The sequence below is a fragment of the Fringilla coelebs genome (genome assembly GCF_963513975.1).
Source record: "Fringilla coelebs genome assembly, chromosome: 1".
In the NCBI taxonomy this organism is placed as follows: domain Eukaryota; kingdom Metazoa; phylum Chordata; class Aves; order Passeriformes; family Fringillidae; genus Fringilla; species Fringilla coelebs.
This window is the reverse complement of record NC_140028.1, coordinates 27,948,132-27,964,980: the sequence shown is the minus strand read 5'-3', so window position 1 is coordinate 27,964,980 and position 16,849 is coordinate 27,948,132. Positions and strand designations below refer to the sequence as shown.

The 16,849-nt window shown below is 35.6% G+C and overlaps 1 protein-coding gene across 3 annotated transcripts in view; it reads left to right on the top strand.

Annotated features, from left to right (window-relative positions):
- The window catches only part of WWP1 (WW domain containing E3 ubiquitin protein ligase 1), a 58,654-nt gene that overhangs the window by 16,850 nt on the left and 24,955 nt on the right, over positions 1 to 16,849 (top strand). The window contains exons 2-6 of one of the 3 annotated variants that reach the window (XM_084222352.1): positions 6,648 to 6,738; positions 10,365 to 10,503; positions 12,733 to 12,857; positions 15,618 to 15,680; positions 15,856 to 15,919. In XM_084222352.1, coding sequence (XP_084078478.1) covers positions 6,669 to 6,738; positions 10,365 to 10,503; positions 12,733 to 12,857; positions 15,618 to 15,680; positions 15,856 to 15,919 — 461 coding nt within the window. In that variant the 5' untranslated portion in view covers positions 6,648 to 6,668. Of the gene's footprint in view, positions 1 to 6,647; positions 6,739 to 10,364; positions 10,504 to 12,732; positions 12,858 to 15,617; positions 15,756 to 15,852; positions 15,920 to 16,849 lie in introns of all 3 variants that reach the window. The other 2 variants (XM_084222351.1, XM_084222350.1) reach the window with 2 other exon arrangements.

The window sequence follows — 16,849 nt, the reverse complement described above, 5'->3', positions numbered from 1 at the left end:
CTCTTGGTGGGTGTACTCTTTTACATCTGAGTGCCTTGATTCTTCATTAAGTATCTCCTCAATTACTGGTTCACAGCATCAGGCAATTTATAAATGTGTGTTTGCTGCTCCAGTGATACTTCTTAACTTTCAGCTTTACAAGAAATACCTGCACTAGATGCACTAATTTCCAAATGAGTAATGCAATTTAAAATGTGCCTGCCTAAATTCTATGAATAAGTAATTATTCTACTAATGACTGAGAAAATAAATAAATGAATTTTCACTGTTGTTGTTCCCTTTGATTTCTGATGTTTTAATAGCATTTTGAGATTTGGAGAGTATTGCTCACAGAATTGTAGGTTTAATAAATGTTGGTATTGTTACTGACTTCCATGAAACTGATGATTCCCATGAATTAGGAAATGATCCTTTAATTTTTTAATAGACTTCTCTGTTGTCCATTCCATGGTTTTGCTTGCATCTTAATTTTGTCCTAATCAAGCTATAGTTACCCAAAATAATACATACAACTGAAGTAATATTAATATCAGCTGTAGGAGTTATTAACTAGATTGTACTCTTCCAGTTGATGTAACAGTTATATATGATGAGGGTGGTTTAATCAGAAATTTTCTGATCACTGTGGTCTTCATGGGGCTCTCCAGAATCTCTCAGTGAATTTTTGTTGTCCAGGAATTTTGAGGCTGGGGGTAGTATTTATATGTATTGATGAAACAGTTCTGAAAGTAAAGCCATCCTTCAGACCAATGAAGTTTAACCTAGAGCTTGAATAAAGAGGTGTAGCAAGTTCATATTTGGGAATGTGTGGTGATTGTAGCCCTGTCAGAATTAATCCCCTCATTTTCAGGAAGATTGTAACTACAAAGATGGTGACTTAGATTGCTATATGTAATCCTCTTTTTAAGATTATGTAAAGATAACCTCAAAGATTTTAACCCTTAATCGACATAGTCAAGAACCAAATTGGGCATTTATTTTGAGAGACAAGAAAAAAGGATTTAAGGATGAGGAAAAAAAAGTATGTCCATGATGCAAGAAAGCAGTAAATATTGCCCCTATGACATAGTGTTCCCTTGTCCGTTAGTGATAAGGGCTTGTATTATTTGAAATATGACTTCCAAAATTGTTTAGTTAAAAAATCCTCATCTTTCAGTGTTTCTTCATCATCTGTTTTTCTTTCTCATGGATACTTTTTTGTAAATACAGATCAAGAAAATACAGGCTTTTGACATTACTCTGGATGTGAATAGTACTCAATCCTCCTAATGAGTATTTTCACTTTGCTTGGTCTAATTGCCATCCCATGCATTTCTGCAGATCAGACAATGTGTTTAGTTGAAATTTTGTTTATTTTTGGCCGTGCGGATATAATTTCTTCTGGCTCACCAAGACGGGAGGTTGCTAGTCTTTGAAACTTTCAGATTTTCAGTATTCGAAGAATCCCTACTAGAACTTTCAGATATCTTCCTCAGCTTATAAAGGGGTTTACTTCTAGTAAAGTATAAAAATGATGGTAGTCTGATCTTCATGTAAGTCTGTCAGTTCTTCTTATTATGTGACTTCCTTCTTGTCTCTTCTTAGTTTTTGTTCGTTAGTATATGTGTGGTCTCTGCAGCAGCCTTGCTCCCTAGAAACCCAAGATTTTTGGGAACATTTATGTCAACACTCTTTACTTCCAGTCTTTGTTGATTTTGGACTGATCTTTCATGGTCTGTTATCCCAGGAGAGCTTTTCATGTCTTTTTCTTGAGTGTGACAATCCATACTAGTACCTTACAAATATCAGTAATACTGTTTTTGTCAGCACTGCAATCAGTTCCTGTGATAGAGTTCTTCTCCAGTGTCTTACCTCACATCTGCCCCCTGCCATGTCTGCACGAGTAATTTTGCTGTCAGAGGTGGAAGGGCCAAGTTTTGGATTATGCTTCTGTTTTTTAATTGTGCAGCAGAATTTGTCATATGTTCAGACCAGCCTTTAGGGACTAATAGACGTTCAAAGCTCTAGATAAAATAGTTCATCTTGTACAATCTAGTTTGGCTGACTTTTCTTCTTGAGGGCGTTGTTTACCTGGAGTAAAAACATGTTTGACTGGAAGTGAGTATGAGCCAATGTGCATCAGGCAGTGAAGACTTTTTTTTTTTTTTTTTAAATATTAACGTTAGAGTGACTTTTTGGATCTTGAATGAAAATGACAAACATTGTCATGTGAGCAGGCTGTCTCCTGGAAGAACCAACCTGCATCTGAGCTGTTAATTTAAAAATGTCAGTAGCTGAGTTAGTGATGAAAATAATGGATGACTGAAGCCTTAAATAAATTTAATGTTTCCTTTCTCCTTAATTCCTAACCAGTTCTTGATTTCTAATCAGTTAAGAAAGGATGAGTGGGCTGCAGCTGTTAGAATCCTTGGAACCATGATGGAGACTATTAGAATCTTTGGAGCATGATGAAAACAGAATCAGTCAGTTCAACTAATTTGCTCTGCTCAGTAAAGCCCTTTTCAATACAAACTATGACACAAAACTTTATGTATTTTTGGTAAAAATCAATGTTTATTTTTAAAAGTTTAAATTTTTTTTTAAACATTCCTATATTTTAGTATGTTTTTTTAAATAGTATTGGACATGCATGTCAGCATTTCATTTACAGCATACTGAAAATGTGGAACTGTAATAATTGCTTAGGTGTAAATGCACCTAAGTGTACCTTATTGGCAAGAATATAAAATAGAGTTCTGTTATAGAAGGATGTTAATTCAACGGGATCAGAACAGAACATCAGGGGACTGTTGTTGGAGGTTGCAGTCATGCGGTTACAGCCCCTCAGCCAACCCCAAGCCTAACTTTGTTTCATCTCTGTCAGCTGTTGAGTTCTCCCTTACAGTGCAATAATTTCTCCCAGGTATTGTGGTCATTTTTTCTTTCAAGAGGAGAGATGCAAAGCTAAGTTTAGTGAATACTTGCTTCCCTGTTATCAGAAGATTTACAAACATGTTTGCCAAATGCAGTTAGCAGCTTAGTAGCTTGCAGAGCCAGAAACTCAGGTTAGGGTGGGTGGTATTACCTGTAGATAAATCAACACATGAAGTTTGAGGAGATTGTACCGTAAACTGTCTACCTGAGGATTCTGACACCATTTATTTATTTATTTCTGTATTTACTTTGCTTTGCACATCCTTGATGTAACGTTAAAAAAAGCACAAAACTCATCCAACCAACCAAATAAAAACCAACCCCTCGGCCCAGCATTTTAGATCTACATAGGTTAAACAGTTAAAGGAAAGAAACAATCATAATTTGTCAATTACAGAAGTATGTTTAGAACTAGATTGCAGATCTTGATTTCTTGGGAAGAGTTTGAATTTATTTGAGTTGTTTGAATATGTTGCTTTTATGACATTTTTCCATATCAGTGACTGCCAAATTCAGGTGTAGAAGACGATCCAGTGGAATGTGGGAAGAAAATGTAGGACTTATATTTTACCTGAAAAATAAGAAAGAAATTAAGCTTTATTTAGTATTGACACTGGCACCCTCTGTAGGTCTGTATGTTGGATGGTCCTGTGTTACATTTGGTTCATGAGGTGTCCTGAAGACAAATTTAGTATGCACAGTATGATGGGGTCACAGTAACACCTTCATTTGTTCATTCACTTCCAGTGTAGTGTGATGGAGGCAGTTTACTTGGGCCCAGTTAGGAGGATTTCTGGATTATAATATTTAGTTTTTACTAAGCAAACCCTCACAAAATAGGCAAGTAGTTTGAAAAAAATTCCTGCAAAGAGACCACGGATTGAAGATAATACTAATAATATGAATAATAAGAACATGGCAGAGCTGATGCTTCTTCTACTCCTAGCATGAGCTCTTGGTCAGGTGTGTTATGAGCTAAAACCATCGGCAGTTACATGTGACAAGAAGTCAGCCAAAACAATTTGGTTTATCAAGAATGGTATTTCAAATATGGATGTACATCCGCTATTGGAAATGATGAACATTGTTTCTTGAAGTATCAGCTGATGATAGTATGAAGCCATCACAATTAGCAAGGCATTTAAAAACTAAGCACCCAAAACATGAAGATAGGCATCTATAGTTTTTTTTCAGCAGTGTTGAAGTCATGATGTACTCAATCCAAGATTTTACAGGATTTCACTAAACTTAGTGATAGATCATTAGAAGTCTCTTTTGAGATTTCTCAGTAGCTGAAGACACAGATACTGTTGGGGAAGCATTTCATCTTCCTGCGGTAATAATACATGGTAAACAATGGGATGTCAAACTAAAACACATTCTTTTGTCAGCAGATACTGTTGGAAGATGTCTGGAAAACATTGCCAAACATCTGAAGAAACAAATATCAGAAAAAATTACACAGTGGGAGAGGCTTGCTCTGCAGACACGTGGATGAAAGTATAGGTGTTTGTAGTGTGGCTCAACTTATGGTGATTGCTAGATTCTGGGTCCATAATGAAATTCACAAAGAGCTAAGTCATTAGGGAAAGATGTACCAGACAAGAGACATTCTTAAGTATAAATTCTAAACAGTATCTTCTTAAGTAACCACATTTTTTTAAATGGGAAAACTGTATAAAAGTAACCAAAGATAGAGTGGCTGATCTGAACGAAGTAAAAAAGGTTCTTGGCTAAGTTTACAAGTTGAGCGGGACTTGCAGAATTTATTCACTGCATCATGCATAGGCAAGCAACAAGAAAGTTGGAGCCATAAGAGCACAAAGTGCTGCAGGATGTCATTATTGTGGTTCATTGTATGAAAACAAAAGCTTTAAATAGTAGAGTATCTAGCATAATCTGTAATGACACTGGGTGTGACCAGGAAGATCTTGTGTACTGTGCAGAGGATCACTAGTTATCATGGCAAAGTGCTTAGAAGAGTTGTAAAACCTGACGATTAATTACATGTTTTATCTCACAGAAAAACAAGTGTTATGAATTTCATAACCTGTTTGGTGATAACACTAAACAGCAATCAGCAGTGTGCTATCAGTTATTAAAAAAAAAAATAAAAGCACTTAAGACACCCTCACTTGAAGGTCAGGGTGGCATTTTAACAGACAAGAAACCTATTGCTTTTTGAAATAAACTGATGCTATTGAGAAAGCATTTTGAAAATGGATGTTTTGAAATGTTTCCTTGTGCGATTTTGGTGCCAGAAAAAATGTGTCATCTGTAAAACCTTCCATATTTGTACACTTAAACTTGGAAGCAGAATTTCCTTATCTGCTTAAAAGTCCTCCCAGTTAAGAGTTTCAGAATCTGAAAATTTGATAGCAGTATAAAAATGTGTCTTCCATTGGTTTACAATAACAAGTGATTGATATTAGGGAAGATGAAAATTTATGGCCATATTTCAAGAAAAACCTTTGCATAATTAGTGGATGGAGATGCAAAATGAGTGTCATGGTTTACAAAGTGTAGCCAATGATGCACTTTGATTTGGATGTAGGTATCTTTGTAAACTGTGTTTTTCAGCTATGACAGCCAATAAACTGAATTTAAAACTAGGCTTTCAAATCACTGTATTACGAAGTGCTAAGTTCATCTAGTTCATCTAAAAAATGCTGAAGCATATTCAATCACATGGCTCTCACAAAAAAACCCAACTTTTTTTTTTTAGTAAGAGCAAATGGGTTTTTTACCATTAAAAATATTGTAAAATACTGTTTGTTTCATCTTCATTTCATCCTTTAAATTTCTGGTTTTATATGTAATATATACGGAGTGTATTAGTAAAGTGGTACATATTTAATTTTTAAATAAATACACCCGTACTGGGGGTATGTACTCAAAATTTTTGTAGTTATAGAAGTGCATGATCAAAAAGGCTTGGTGACAGCTCTTCCCATATTGTTATTGAAACCAGTTGTGTTCACAGAAAACAATATGTGGAAGTTCATCCAGATCAGGGAAAGTCTATTTTACATGTATATATTATTTTCTTGTGAAAAATAGTTATCTGATAGAAACAGAATGTTTTACTTGTAGATGTGAGCCAGGTGTAGTAGTTCAGAAGGACAGGAGTGATGCTGTGTGCATGGGTATGTGCTGGGATGCACACTCAGTTTTAGTTGCTGAGTGGTGAGCTGGGGTGTCCTTGTAAAGTGCTTCCTGTCTCAATAGGTGAGGGAAGTGATTTGTGGGTGGACAGCAGTGGGGCAGGAAGCTGTTGGCAAACGTAGGGATAGAATGCAAACGTTTGTCTGAATCACTCTCCTTACTGCTCGAGTGTATTGTTCTGGTGACAGCATGATTTCCAAGCATGTCAACATTTCAAACGTTTTGTTCATTTGAAGTTGTTGGTGCTCAGCTTATCTGAAATCAGACCATGTCTTCTAGAGAGAGAATTATTGATATATCACAGCTGAATTTTTATTCTTGCCTTACACAGTTGTTCTAAGCTATGTAAATATATATGTTACTGAAGTGTCTTGGCATCCTTAGAGGTGTAACGTGGGACAAATTTCCAAAGTCATTGCTTTTTTTAGCTGCTGTTATGAAATAATGTGTTCTGCTGTACCTAAATAATATTTGGTAACTTCTTGATTAGTTGAACATTTTATTTAATAGCTGTAGCTGACATGCAGAGATAAGTACTTTTTAATAAGCTATCTGTTTGCTTCTTGTAGGCTGAAGCCTAAACCTCTGACATGGCCACAGCCTCACCAAGGTCTGATACAAGTCACAACTGTAATGGAAGATTACAGATGCAAGTAACAGGCAAGTAGTGATATGTATCATAGAGATTTTTACAGGAAAACATATGTATTCTACAAAAGCAATCCTGGACGTGAGTGTAAAAATTATCTAGTTAATATCTTAATTAATGATATCAATGTTACAGTAATAATGTGACTATAATATATGTAGATGTTTTGAGGCTAAATAGACATTATACAGTGAGTTGCATGATAGGGTTTAATAAATCCCCAAATTAAAAAAAAAGATATTCTGTATGACAGTACAGTCAATTGCAAGAAATTTTGCTTGGGAACAAGTGGTTAATGACATGTATTCTGAAGAGGGAGCACATATTACTGAAATTCTAGGAAAAAGATTGGTGGTTGTAGTAAACCTTAAGCTGAAAATGTTTTAGTGAAAGTGAAGAACTGGAGGAGATCACAAAATTTGCTAGCCCTTCAGAAGATTAAGTTCTTTCATTACGTATCAGGTAAATATTTGTTGAATGTAATATCCTTAGGGCCACAGGTTAGACTTAACAGACATATGGAATAACTTGGGTTGGAAGGGACCTTTGGTGTTTCCCTAGTACACTCTTCTGATGAAGGCAGGACTACTTTTGAAGTTGGATCAGGTTGCTCATTATATTGTCCAACTGAATTTTCAGTATCTTAAAGTCTGTAAACGACCAGCTTTCCTTGTGATAAGCCATGTCACTTTGAATGTTTTTCCTTCTATCCAGTTACAATTTGCTATGTTGTCTCTGTTTTCCTTTTGCTCTGCTCATTGTCATAGTTTGAGGCAGAAATAAGCCATCCCAGTATCCATGGTAATTTCTGGAAAACAGTCCTGGAAATTTCTGATTGTGTTGGGAGCACTTTTTCAATAGATGTTGAACAGGCCAAGTAGATTATGCATTTTGCTACTGATGGACAAGGACTGGTGAAAGATGTGACAATTGTTGTCAGACTTAGCTACTCTCTCTGTGGGATGGGAAAACAGAACTGAGGCTTCCTGGTAGTCTGAAGATAAGCAAAGTGCATCTAAGTAAACAAGTTTGATTTCTAATAGTGACAGTGTTACAGCAGTTAAAAGTAAAAATGTTACCAGCATATAGGTAAGATACTGTACATAAATACACCTAACATAAATATATATATGTGTATTTATGTGTATAGGTATTATTTTACCATTGATAACTAACTTGAGCTTTCCAGGGATTTTGAGAAATCTGGGAATGCTGAAGTAAAAATGGATGCATGGCTAGGAATATATTAAGGCTATCCTGAAAAAAATTTGGGAAAAACATGAGTGAGATACCATGTCTTAATAAAGGCTGCATCTAAAGAAAGATGCATCTTGCTGGATGGCCAGGTTATCTGAGAAAAAATATATTGTTGAAGAGTCCCCCAAATTGATATTTTTATGAAATTAGATAAGAGAGGAGCCTCAAAAATTATTAACCTTATGTAAGGAGCACATTACTCAATCAATGTGATGAGTCATCAAAACTGGCAATGACTAATAGCAGAGATGGAGCCACCTGTAGATTGAATGTGTATATATAACTGTAAACTGACTTATACAAATGACCCTTAATTTCAGATCTGTGTCTACAGAAATGGTAATTTTTTATCCTGTGCTGAGCTCCTCCATATGTAAATAGTCTTGTATTTTTCTGGTACTGGGACTTCTTTCTGACTCCAAGAAATCTGGGTCAGGGCTCAAATGGGAAGAAGTCTTTACAACATTTGTGATTAGTTTTCTGAAGGTTTAGTTCTCTAAACCTAGTCTTTATTGCAGGATCACGGGAATGAATGCCAGTGGCATTCTGAGTAGTAGGAGGCAGAGGAGTGTGGGACTGTAGTATTGTTGACCTACACTGCATATTTATGTGTAGTTTTGTTTATGCTGCTGTAGAAGCTATAATTATTTCAAGAACTATACTTAAAAAGCATTTTTATAAATGCAGCAAATATCATAGACTCATTTTGCAAGCAAGGAATTTGTATGGAGTGGTGACTTGCTTGAGTTTGGACAGATACAACATGTTGTAGGCATGCTTTGCCATCAGTATTTGCTCAAACATTCTTGGTGAGATCTTGTCTTGTTAATTCTTTTGAAAGTCTTGCTGGTATTATTACTTATTCATAGGTTTTTTTAGAAGATGTCCTAACCAAAAGATGATCATGCTCTCCTTTTATGTCTGGGGACTCTAAACTTACTAACTAAACATAGTCAGATAAAAGAGGGAAAATTAAGAGGAAGCTTGAATATCATTACTAAATACCTGTGTTTTAATAAATGTATTTTCCTTTGGAAAACAAATTGTGGAGGAGAATGTGGAAGAAGTAGAGTTGGTCAAAGCTTAAAGATATATCATGATTTGAGATGAAAAAATATTACTTGTGTGTGGAATTGCAGTTTTAGTTTTCTACAATCCAACTTTCATCATTATCAGTTGCCTTTTATGACACATGATGCATTACTAAGACTGGGCTTTTCAAATGTGAGGAAGTTAAGTTTGCACCTTTTATTCGAAACAAGTAAAAGTCCATGGCTGGTGCCTTTAGATGGTTGCATCCCACTAATTTTTAACTGACTAATGTGTATGTCTCAGAATACTGCAATCCAGAAATGTCTCCCTTTCAGTTTAGTAAACTTCCATGTTGGGTTAGCAAGTACCATAAAGGAAAGGAATGGGGAAGAATTATTTCCAAATGGCTGAAAATGCTCAGCCTTGTTTTAGTTTACAAGTGGAGGGAACAAGAACCACACTGAAGCAAGGGAGCAATTAGAGAGAAGGCAGAGCCAACAGGTAAATATAGTTGAGAGTCCATTCTTGTGGTCTTTTCAAGACACCATCTGCCTGAAATAGAATTTAAAATCTTGGCAGTTGGGCTGCTGTTGGCTTTTATAGTGACTTCCTCAACTGGGCATGGAAGAGGGAGAACAGATTTATGTTCAGGAGCTCAGAGGAACTCACCACTGATTTGGAGGTGAAAGTAGCTTCTTTGGTCAGTGGTGTTTCTTAATTTTTGAATATTTACCTGAAACCTTTGAGTTTATCTGCAGAGCTGTTTCAGTAGGGGAAATCTAAGTGTAGCTTTCTTAATTGTGACAAACTGATGTGTAAACCCACAAATTCAACCATGCAGGAATACAGGCAAAGAAATGAAGCACTGTATGCAGGCTTTGCTATACAGGGACATTTTGAAAAAGGCATGAACTGCATTGACTTCCATAACAATATATAACTAAAAAATAAAGTCTGTCTCATAATCCCTCAGATGCATCATCAGATGTATCATACTTAGGCATTTTTCACTTAGGGAAGAATAGGGAGAACAATGAGAAAATAACCTATATTATTTCCAATGTTTATCCCTAAAATAATTGTGCTGTCTCTACAACCTATCCTGCCAGTGTGGGGAAGAGAGTATGTGACACTTGATTTCAGCTATCTGACAAAGTAGCTTTTGAAAAGAAAAGCTACTAATAAAATAAAATGGTAATTTTTGTGTTAACTTCTTTCTGTTCAGCAGAAGTAGAGTAGGTGAGGAAAAACATTGCCTTGCAAAGTGTTTCATACAGTGTGTAGGCAGGACATTTTCTGTTTTTCAGCAACAGTATGCTGTTATAGATAAAGCAATGTATTTTATTAGTTTCTAGTGCCAAACTGAAACGGAAAAAGAATTGGTTTGGAACAACTTTCTACACGGAATTAACTGCAGATGGAGAAATCAAGAAAACAGCAAAATCAAGTAGTTCTTCAAATCCCAAATGGGATGAGCAGCTGACAGTGTAAGTAGATTTTTTGGTTGTTTGATACTATTTATTAGACAGACGTTGCAGGCAAATATTTACTAAGCTTGGCTGCCTACATAGTTTGCTCTGGCTGTTGATGTCTAAATGCAGACGTACATTGGTATTTATCTCAAATGATTTTTTTTTTTTCCTGAATCCTTAGAATATTTTGAGAATTTTTTTTTCCTACAGATTGTGTTACTTGCATACAGTGGCACTACATGATATAGTCTTGATATTTGTTAGCACTGTGCTTAGCATACCTTGCTAGAAAGACTTTCTAATTATAACCATGTCATTCTCAACCTTAGAAGGAAAAAAGTCTCAACTGGATAAGTAGTAGTTATGAGGAAGGTCATTTCTTCCTTTGAATTTCCCTGTGAAGGGATATACACACAAAAACTGCAGTTACCTCACACCTTACCCTGATATTTGACTGTTTTAATCTTCTTGTGGTTTAGTTTGGTTTAACTATGCTAGGGATGTAGATATACCTGAATATTACTCCTTGAAGAGCTGGCAATCTTGCACTTGGTTTGAATGCTTTATTCACAAACAAGATTTTATTGGTTCAGACGTGGAACAGTATAGCTCCTATCAAGTGGCATTGAGCCTGGGCCAGTGCATTTCACAGCATCTGTCATGTCTGTGTGCAGTAGCCACTTTGTTAGCAGTAGGAACCATGCTAGATTGCAGTAAGTGCTGGAGGGTGGGGACTGGTAGGTCTTTGGGGAACTCTTTGCTTGGGAACACTTACTCCAGAACTGGTCAGAAGCAAGTAAGTATTCCTGTGCCTCAGTTCTTGGTATTTCAGGTTTAGTGAACTCACTAGCCCTTTGCAGTGTTGCAAAAGAGAATAACGTAGTCTTGGACCTGAGGATGATTTACAGGATCAAGAACTAGAACAATTACAGAGCTATCAGTATACTCACAGGGACCTGAGTTTCTCTTGAGGAGTCAGATTTGCTTTGGCAGGATTTGGCGATCTGATAGAAATTAGGTAAATTGCAATGCATAGTAATGGCTGACTCATTTCATGAATATTGCTTGCTCAGGGTCATACCCTTATATGTATTTTTAAGGTATTCTGGCCCCCTTTTCCTCTGGCTGTTGGAATGGTATTGGAGGTTAAGTGATCTCTCTGCCTTACCAAATTCCCCTCGCTTCTATGAGTCAGCAGTATATTTGTATGTGTAGGTGTTGGGGATTTTTTTCCTTTACTTTGTTGAGCTGCTCTTTTACTAAGACCTCCCTTAGAAGACAGCCCATTCAAAATGCAAAGATGTATTTGCTTGTGTTTCAGCAAAAATGATCCACCTTGTCCAACATGTTCAAGTAACTGTAGAATTAGTCCTATTGTTGGGAGAGTGGGGCTTGTTTTTATAATTATTCTCATCATTGCTGATACAACTTTCTGTATATATTAGGTCAAAACTGATGGATATGTGGCCTTTGACTTTTTGCAATGAAGTGCTTCTACTCCTGTTTTTCACAGCCAGGACCACCTTTGCAGTACTAGACCCTGTATTACAAAACTTACTCTCCAGGACCTAGCATAGCTTGAGCAGGGGAGAGATCAATGCCAAAGCTTGTCATAATATTACTGCAGTTGGGTCCTTTACCTTCTGCTTCCCTCCAGTTTTTACTTTAGCTTCGTCATTTGAATTTTCCCCTCTGATTTCTGTGAGTATGCCTTATGGTTTTATATATATTTGTGGATTCAGAAAAAATGTTTATCAACACTTCCATGGCAGGCAGATACCTGTTGAGTGGGCTCTTGCTCGAAAATAGATGCTTTGTTGCTTTTTTCCTTTTTGAAAAATGCTTAGTATTTTTCTTTTCAGTGACAGACAAATATACTTCCCACCTTTTTCTCCACATTTAATAATGTAACTTTTCAGCTAGACCTTTGGAGGAATAGGGGAAATAAGCCTTTCATAAATCAAGATTTGCTTTATATATCTGAGATTTGAGCTGAGTGTAGGTTATTCTGATGCTTCTCGAATTCCTTAGGCTATCATAGTAATGTACTTTAAGTTTCATCGTAAGTGTAGATATCATAGTGTTTGCAGTTCTTAGTTAAAAATTTCCCCTTGCAATACAAAACTGCACTTCATTAGTATCAAGTAATACAATGAGAAAGTGAATAAAGTTCAAATACTCCTAATAGCAATAATTAATTCTTAAAAATCTGTATATATTTTTTTAAATGTATTTTTTATGCAGGCATGTGACTCCACAGACTACGCTGGAATTTAGAGTGTGGAGCCATCACACTTTAAAAGCAGATGCTTTATTAGGAAGAGCCACTGTAGACTTGAGACAAGCTTTGGAAGTACACAATAGAAAATGTAAGTTATCATGAAGGAGATTTTGAATAAAGTAAAATTATTATTACTAATCTATATATCAAACTGGCAACCAGGCTACTAACTATACATGTAATTACAACTGACTTTCAGTTAATATCTTTACTTGTCTCCTATAGAGATGTCTGTGCTATTGAGAGCATTTTAAATGTAACAGTGGGATATAATACTTTTGAAACAAACAGTAGCATATTAGTTGCTGAAAGTAGAAGCAGAAGTGATTAAATACAATGTTTTGTAGCAAGCTAGTAACCAATTTGATAGAAGATCTGTTGTTGATTCGGTAACCAAAAAAAAAAAAAAAATTCAACTTTCAGAAAAGCTGTGTAATTTTTCATGTTTTTCTTCGCTGGAGTCACTAATAGAAACACTGGATATTTGTCCCTCATAATTTAGCTGCCCAGAGAGCAATAGAAAACATTGTTTAATAAAACAATTGTGATCTTCCTTTTAGTACATTAGAGATTGATTGTTCCATGTAACTTCTAATATTTTCTAAATATTCTAAATATTTCAATAGAATATATCTGATTTGCTTTTCAAAAAAATTTTGTTTTAGTTCAACAAGATGGTGAATCCACACTTTAAATTCCACTTCAGAGTGGTAGTAGAATTCCAGCTAAAAGCTAAACCAATCTTAACCTTTCTCACAAGTTATAAATAGATATATAAACCTGAGGTGAATGTTTAGAACAGTGGGGGAAAGTTGAACCAAAAAAAAAAAAAGGCAGCTAAATTTTTCTGATTCTTACAGAAAATTGAAATAGAATCCAGAATTAAGGGGGTCTTCTTCAACAGTATTATAACGATTCAGCAGTAAATTTCCTAGTTACATAGAAAATTTTCTTTTACCTAAGAAAACTGTATCAGAAGAAATTGGGTTTTTATAATGCTAGCCACAAAAAAGTATTTCTAAATACTTTCTACAAATTTCTAACAAAATATTTAACATTTTATTACTGTAGATCCAGGGGAGGTGGGGTCTAACAACTTGAAAAATTCTTTCAGTTGACTGAGTTTGCTGTACATTGCGCCAAAAGTAATTTATGTGCAATGTTTCTTCTTTGGGCAAGTCAGTAGTTAGACACTTACTGGATTTTTCTAAGAATTCACTGGTAGAATAATCTGATTGGTATCCTTCATTCATTTAGTTATTGATACCTATTCTAAAATGTAGCACTTGGAAGGCTCTTTGCTGATGTATATGGAACGGGAAGTCCTCTAAATGCAGAAACGTTAGAATTAATTTGGTTACTTTTTCTGCTAAACACCATGACTATTAGATTGCTGCCCACACACCTCACAGTTTTCTTGCCAGCTCAATTAAGCTACAGCCAACAGCTGATCTGGTTTAGGAAAATAACCTATTTAAATAGCAGAAGTTAAACCAACCACCCCTTGCAAAAATTTAAAAAATTCTTAATTAAACAATTCAGTGGTAGGCTAGTTTCTTCTCTTCTTTGAGATGGTACCTTTTTCCTAAATGCATATTGCTAAATCAGTAATCCTGTAGATTTAGGAGCTTCATGCTTGCTGCAGAGGGTTGAAGTCCCTTAAAATCCATTGTAGCACTGCAGTGTGTGTCTGCTGGTAACTGCTGCCCAACTACGCTGTCAAACCTGCTCTTTCAAATAATAGCTTGGGGGAATCTGGCAGTAGGTTATGGCAGCCTCCCCTTTTTCATGTTTATTGTTCATTTATGATGCATGCTAAGAATGAAAAAAAATACTAGTTTAATGCATAGAAGTGCCTAGTTTAAATTTAACTTGGAATGCTATCATATGGAGGGAAATATGATGGCATGTCTTTAAAAACTAATCTTTTAATCTGAGAGCGCAAATACTAAAAGGTCTTAACCATTTTAACCTGATTAATATGAACTCCTAGCTGACTGTGTTTGGATTTACGACATGTAGCTTTAACTGTTGTAGCAGTTTAGAGAGAATTACATAGCATCCCCAGCATGTTTTACGTTTGGATTATATATGTCTCTCTACAAATGTGTGTATTGCTTGTCAGTCAGATTGAATTATTTTACTGCACCATCAGTTATCTCAAATTTTCTTTTGGTGAAAATAGGATGTGATTTAACTTTTGGTTACCTGAGTCATCCTTTCTTACTGTTTAATCTTTGGAGTTCCAATCTATGAAAATGCTAGTAAAGATTCATTAAAAATAGTTTTAAAATTGAGGGAGGATCCTATGCAGTCCTCTGTGCATTTACTTCTTCCTCAAAGAGATGTTTTTTTCAGTAGTCTTTTAGAATTAGTTTTGGGAGGTGCTATGAGAAATGAATATAAGCTCTGGTTGTAAAATGAGGCGTTCCCAGTGCCTTTTTAATACTTGGATGTGTGGTTCAGAAGTTGTTTGACTTTAAGCCATCACATGTTATGTAAGTAGTGCATAATTTCCAACAGGCTTAATGGAAAAGGCAGACCTGGGAAATCATTAACAACAAAGTACTGAATCCATATGGATTCTTTAGCATACCTATAGAATATACCATGTAAACAGACAGATCTTTTTAAAAATAAAGTGTGCATGTACACACAGCAGGTGTAAATATTTACAGCTCCATAGTGATTTCTGCTTTGATTTGAATATCTCTGATGTTCAGTTTTATAGAACTAAATGCATATATCACATTTCTGTGTTGAAGGTCTCTTTTAATATTTAGAATTTAATTTTTCCTTTATCCCTTCTTTCCTTCTTGTCCCCTACCCATCCCAACTCCATTTTTAGTGGAGAAGGTGAAAGAACAATTGAAACTCTCTTTGGAAAACAAGAGTGGCATGGTGCAAACAGGTGAACTGACTGTTGTGCTAGATGGTTTGGTTGTTGAACAAGAATCTCTTACAAATCTCAGTTCATCAGCAACCAGTAAGTTAAAATAATTAAGTCAGATGATAATATTTAGATTAAGATTTCAAACAGATATAATAGAATATTTCTGTTGAATTTGTTTCTTACTGTTCAGTAGAAGTTCAGCAAAATGGCGAGGCTGTACATGAAAGCAGAGATGCTTCAGCAAGAAGTTCATCCAGGTTGGAATTTATTTTTGTGTTTTATGCGATATGAAGTGTATCAGCAAATTTATCAGTTGAAATGTTTGGGTTGTTTGTGTTTTGGTGGGGTTTTTTTGTTGTTTTTTTTTTATGGTGTTGAAGATGAGAGATTTTGGCTGTTGAGGTCTAAATTATGTTGCCACAGGTTTTAGAAACCTTATTTGTTTGATAGTTACATAGTTTAGTTTAACTGACTTGGAAATCTATAAAAATGCTGTAGCAGAAATTAGGGGAGCAGTGGCTCAGTGTATTTTTATGTACTTACTAAATTTATTTTCTTTTGCTGCTTAAGAACCATTTCTATTAATGTCTACCAGCTTTTTGCAATGTAGCACCTGAACGGAAGGAAGAGGAAAAAAAAAGCCTGAATTACTTCCTCCTCAGTCTTTTTAAGGTCATAATCAGGAACTCAAGAGACTTGTATTGAGTTTCACAAGCAGTATTTGTAACACTGAGGCCAAGGGCTGTTTCCTCCTGAAGTGACAAGAAAAGACATTCAGACCAATTAAGAGCTTAATTCTTGGTTTCTCTCCCGTTCTAACCTGCTAAGGACTGGTTGGAGAGAAGTAGGAATAGATTTTTTTGCCCCCTCATCTCTAGTAAGACAAAGAGGTCAATTCAGATCACTTTAATGTTACTGGTCTGCTCAGTTACATTGTGTGAACCCATTTCTGTTTAAGTTATTGACACTAACTGGGGTGAAAAAACATCCAGCTGCTATGCATTTGAGTGACAGGGACACATTTGTCCTTGTATGCTTGACTTGATTCTTTTTTTGAATTTGTGGATGTTTGTCTCTCTTCCCCGATGGAGTGAGAATAATGACGGAGTGAGAATAAAACATTGCTTCTGCTTTTTTCTTTTTCATTAGAAAGATTTGGGACTGCTAAAAGTGATTTGAAACACATC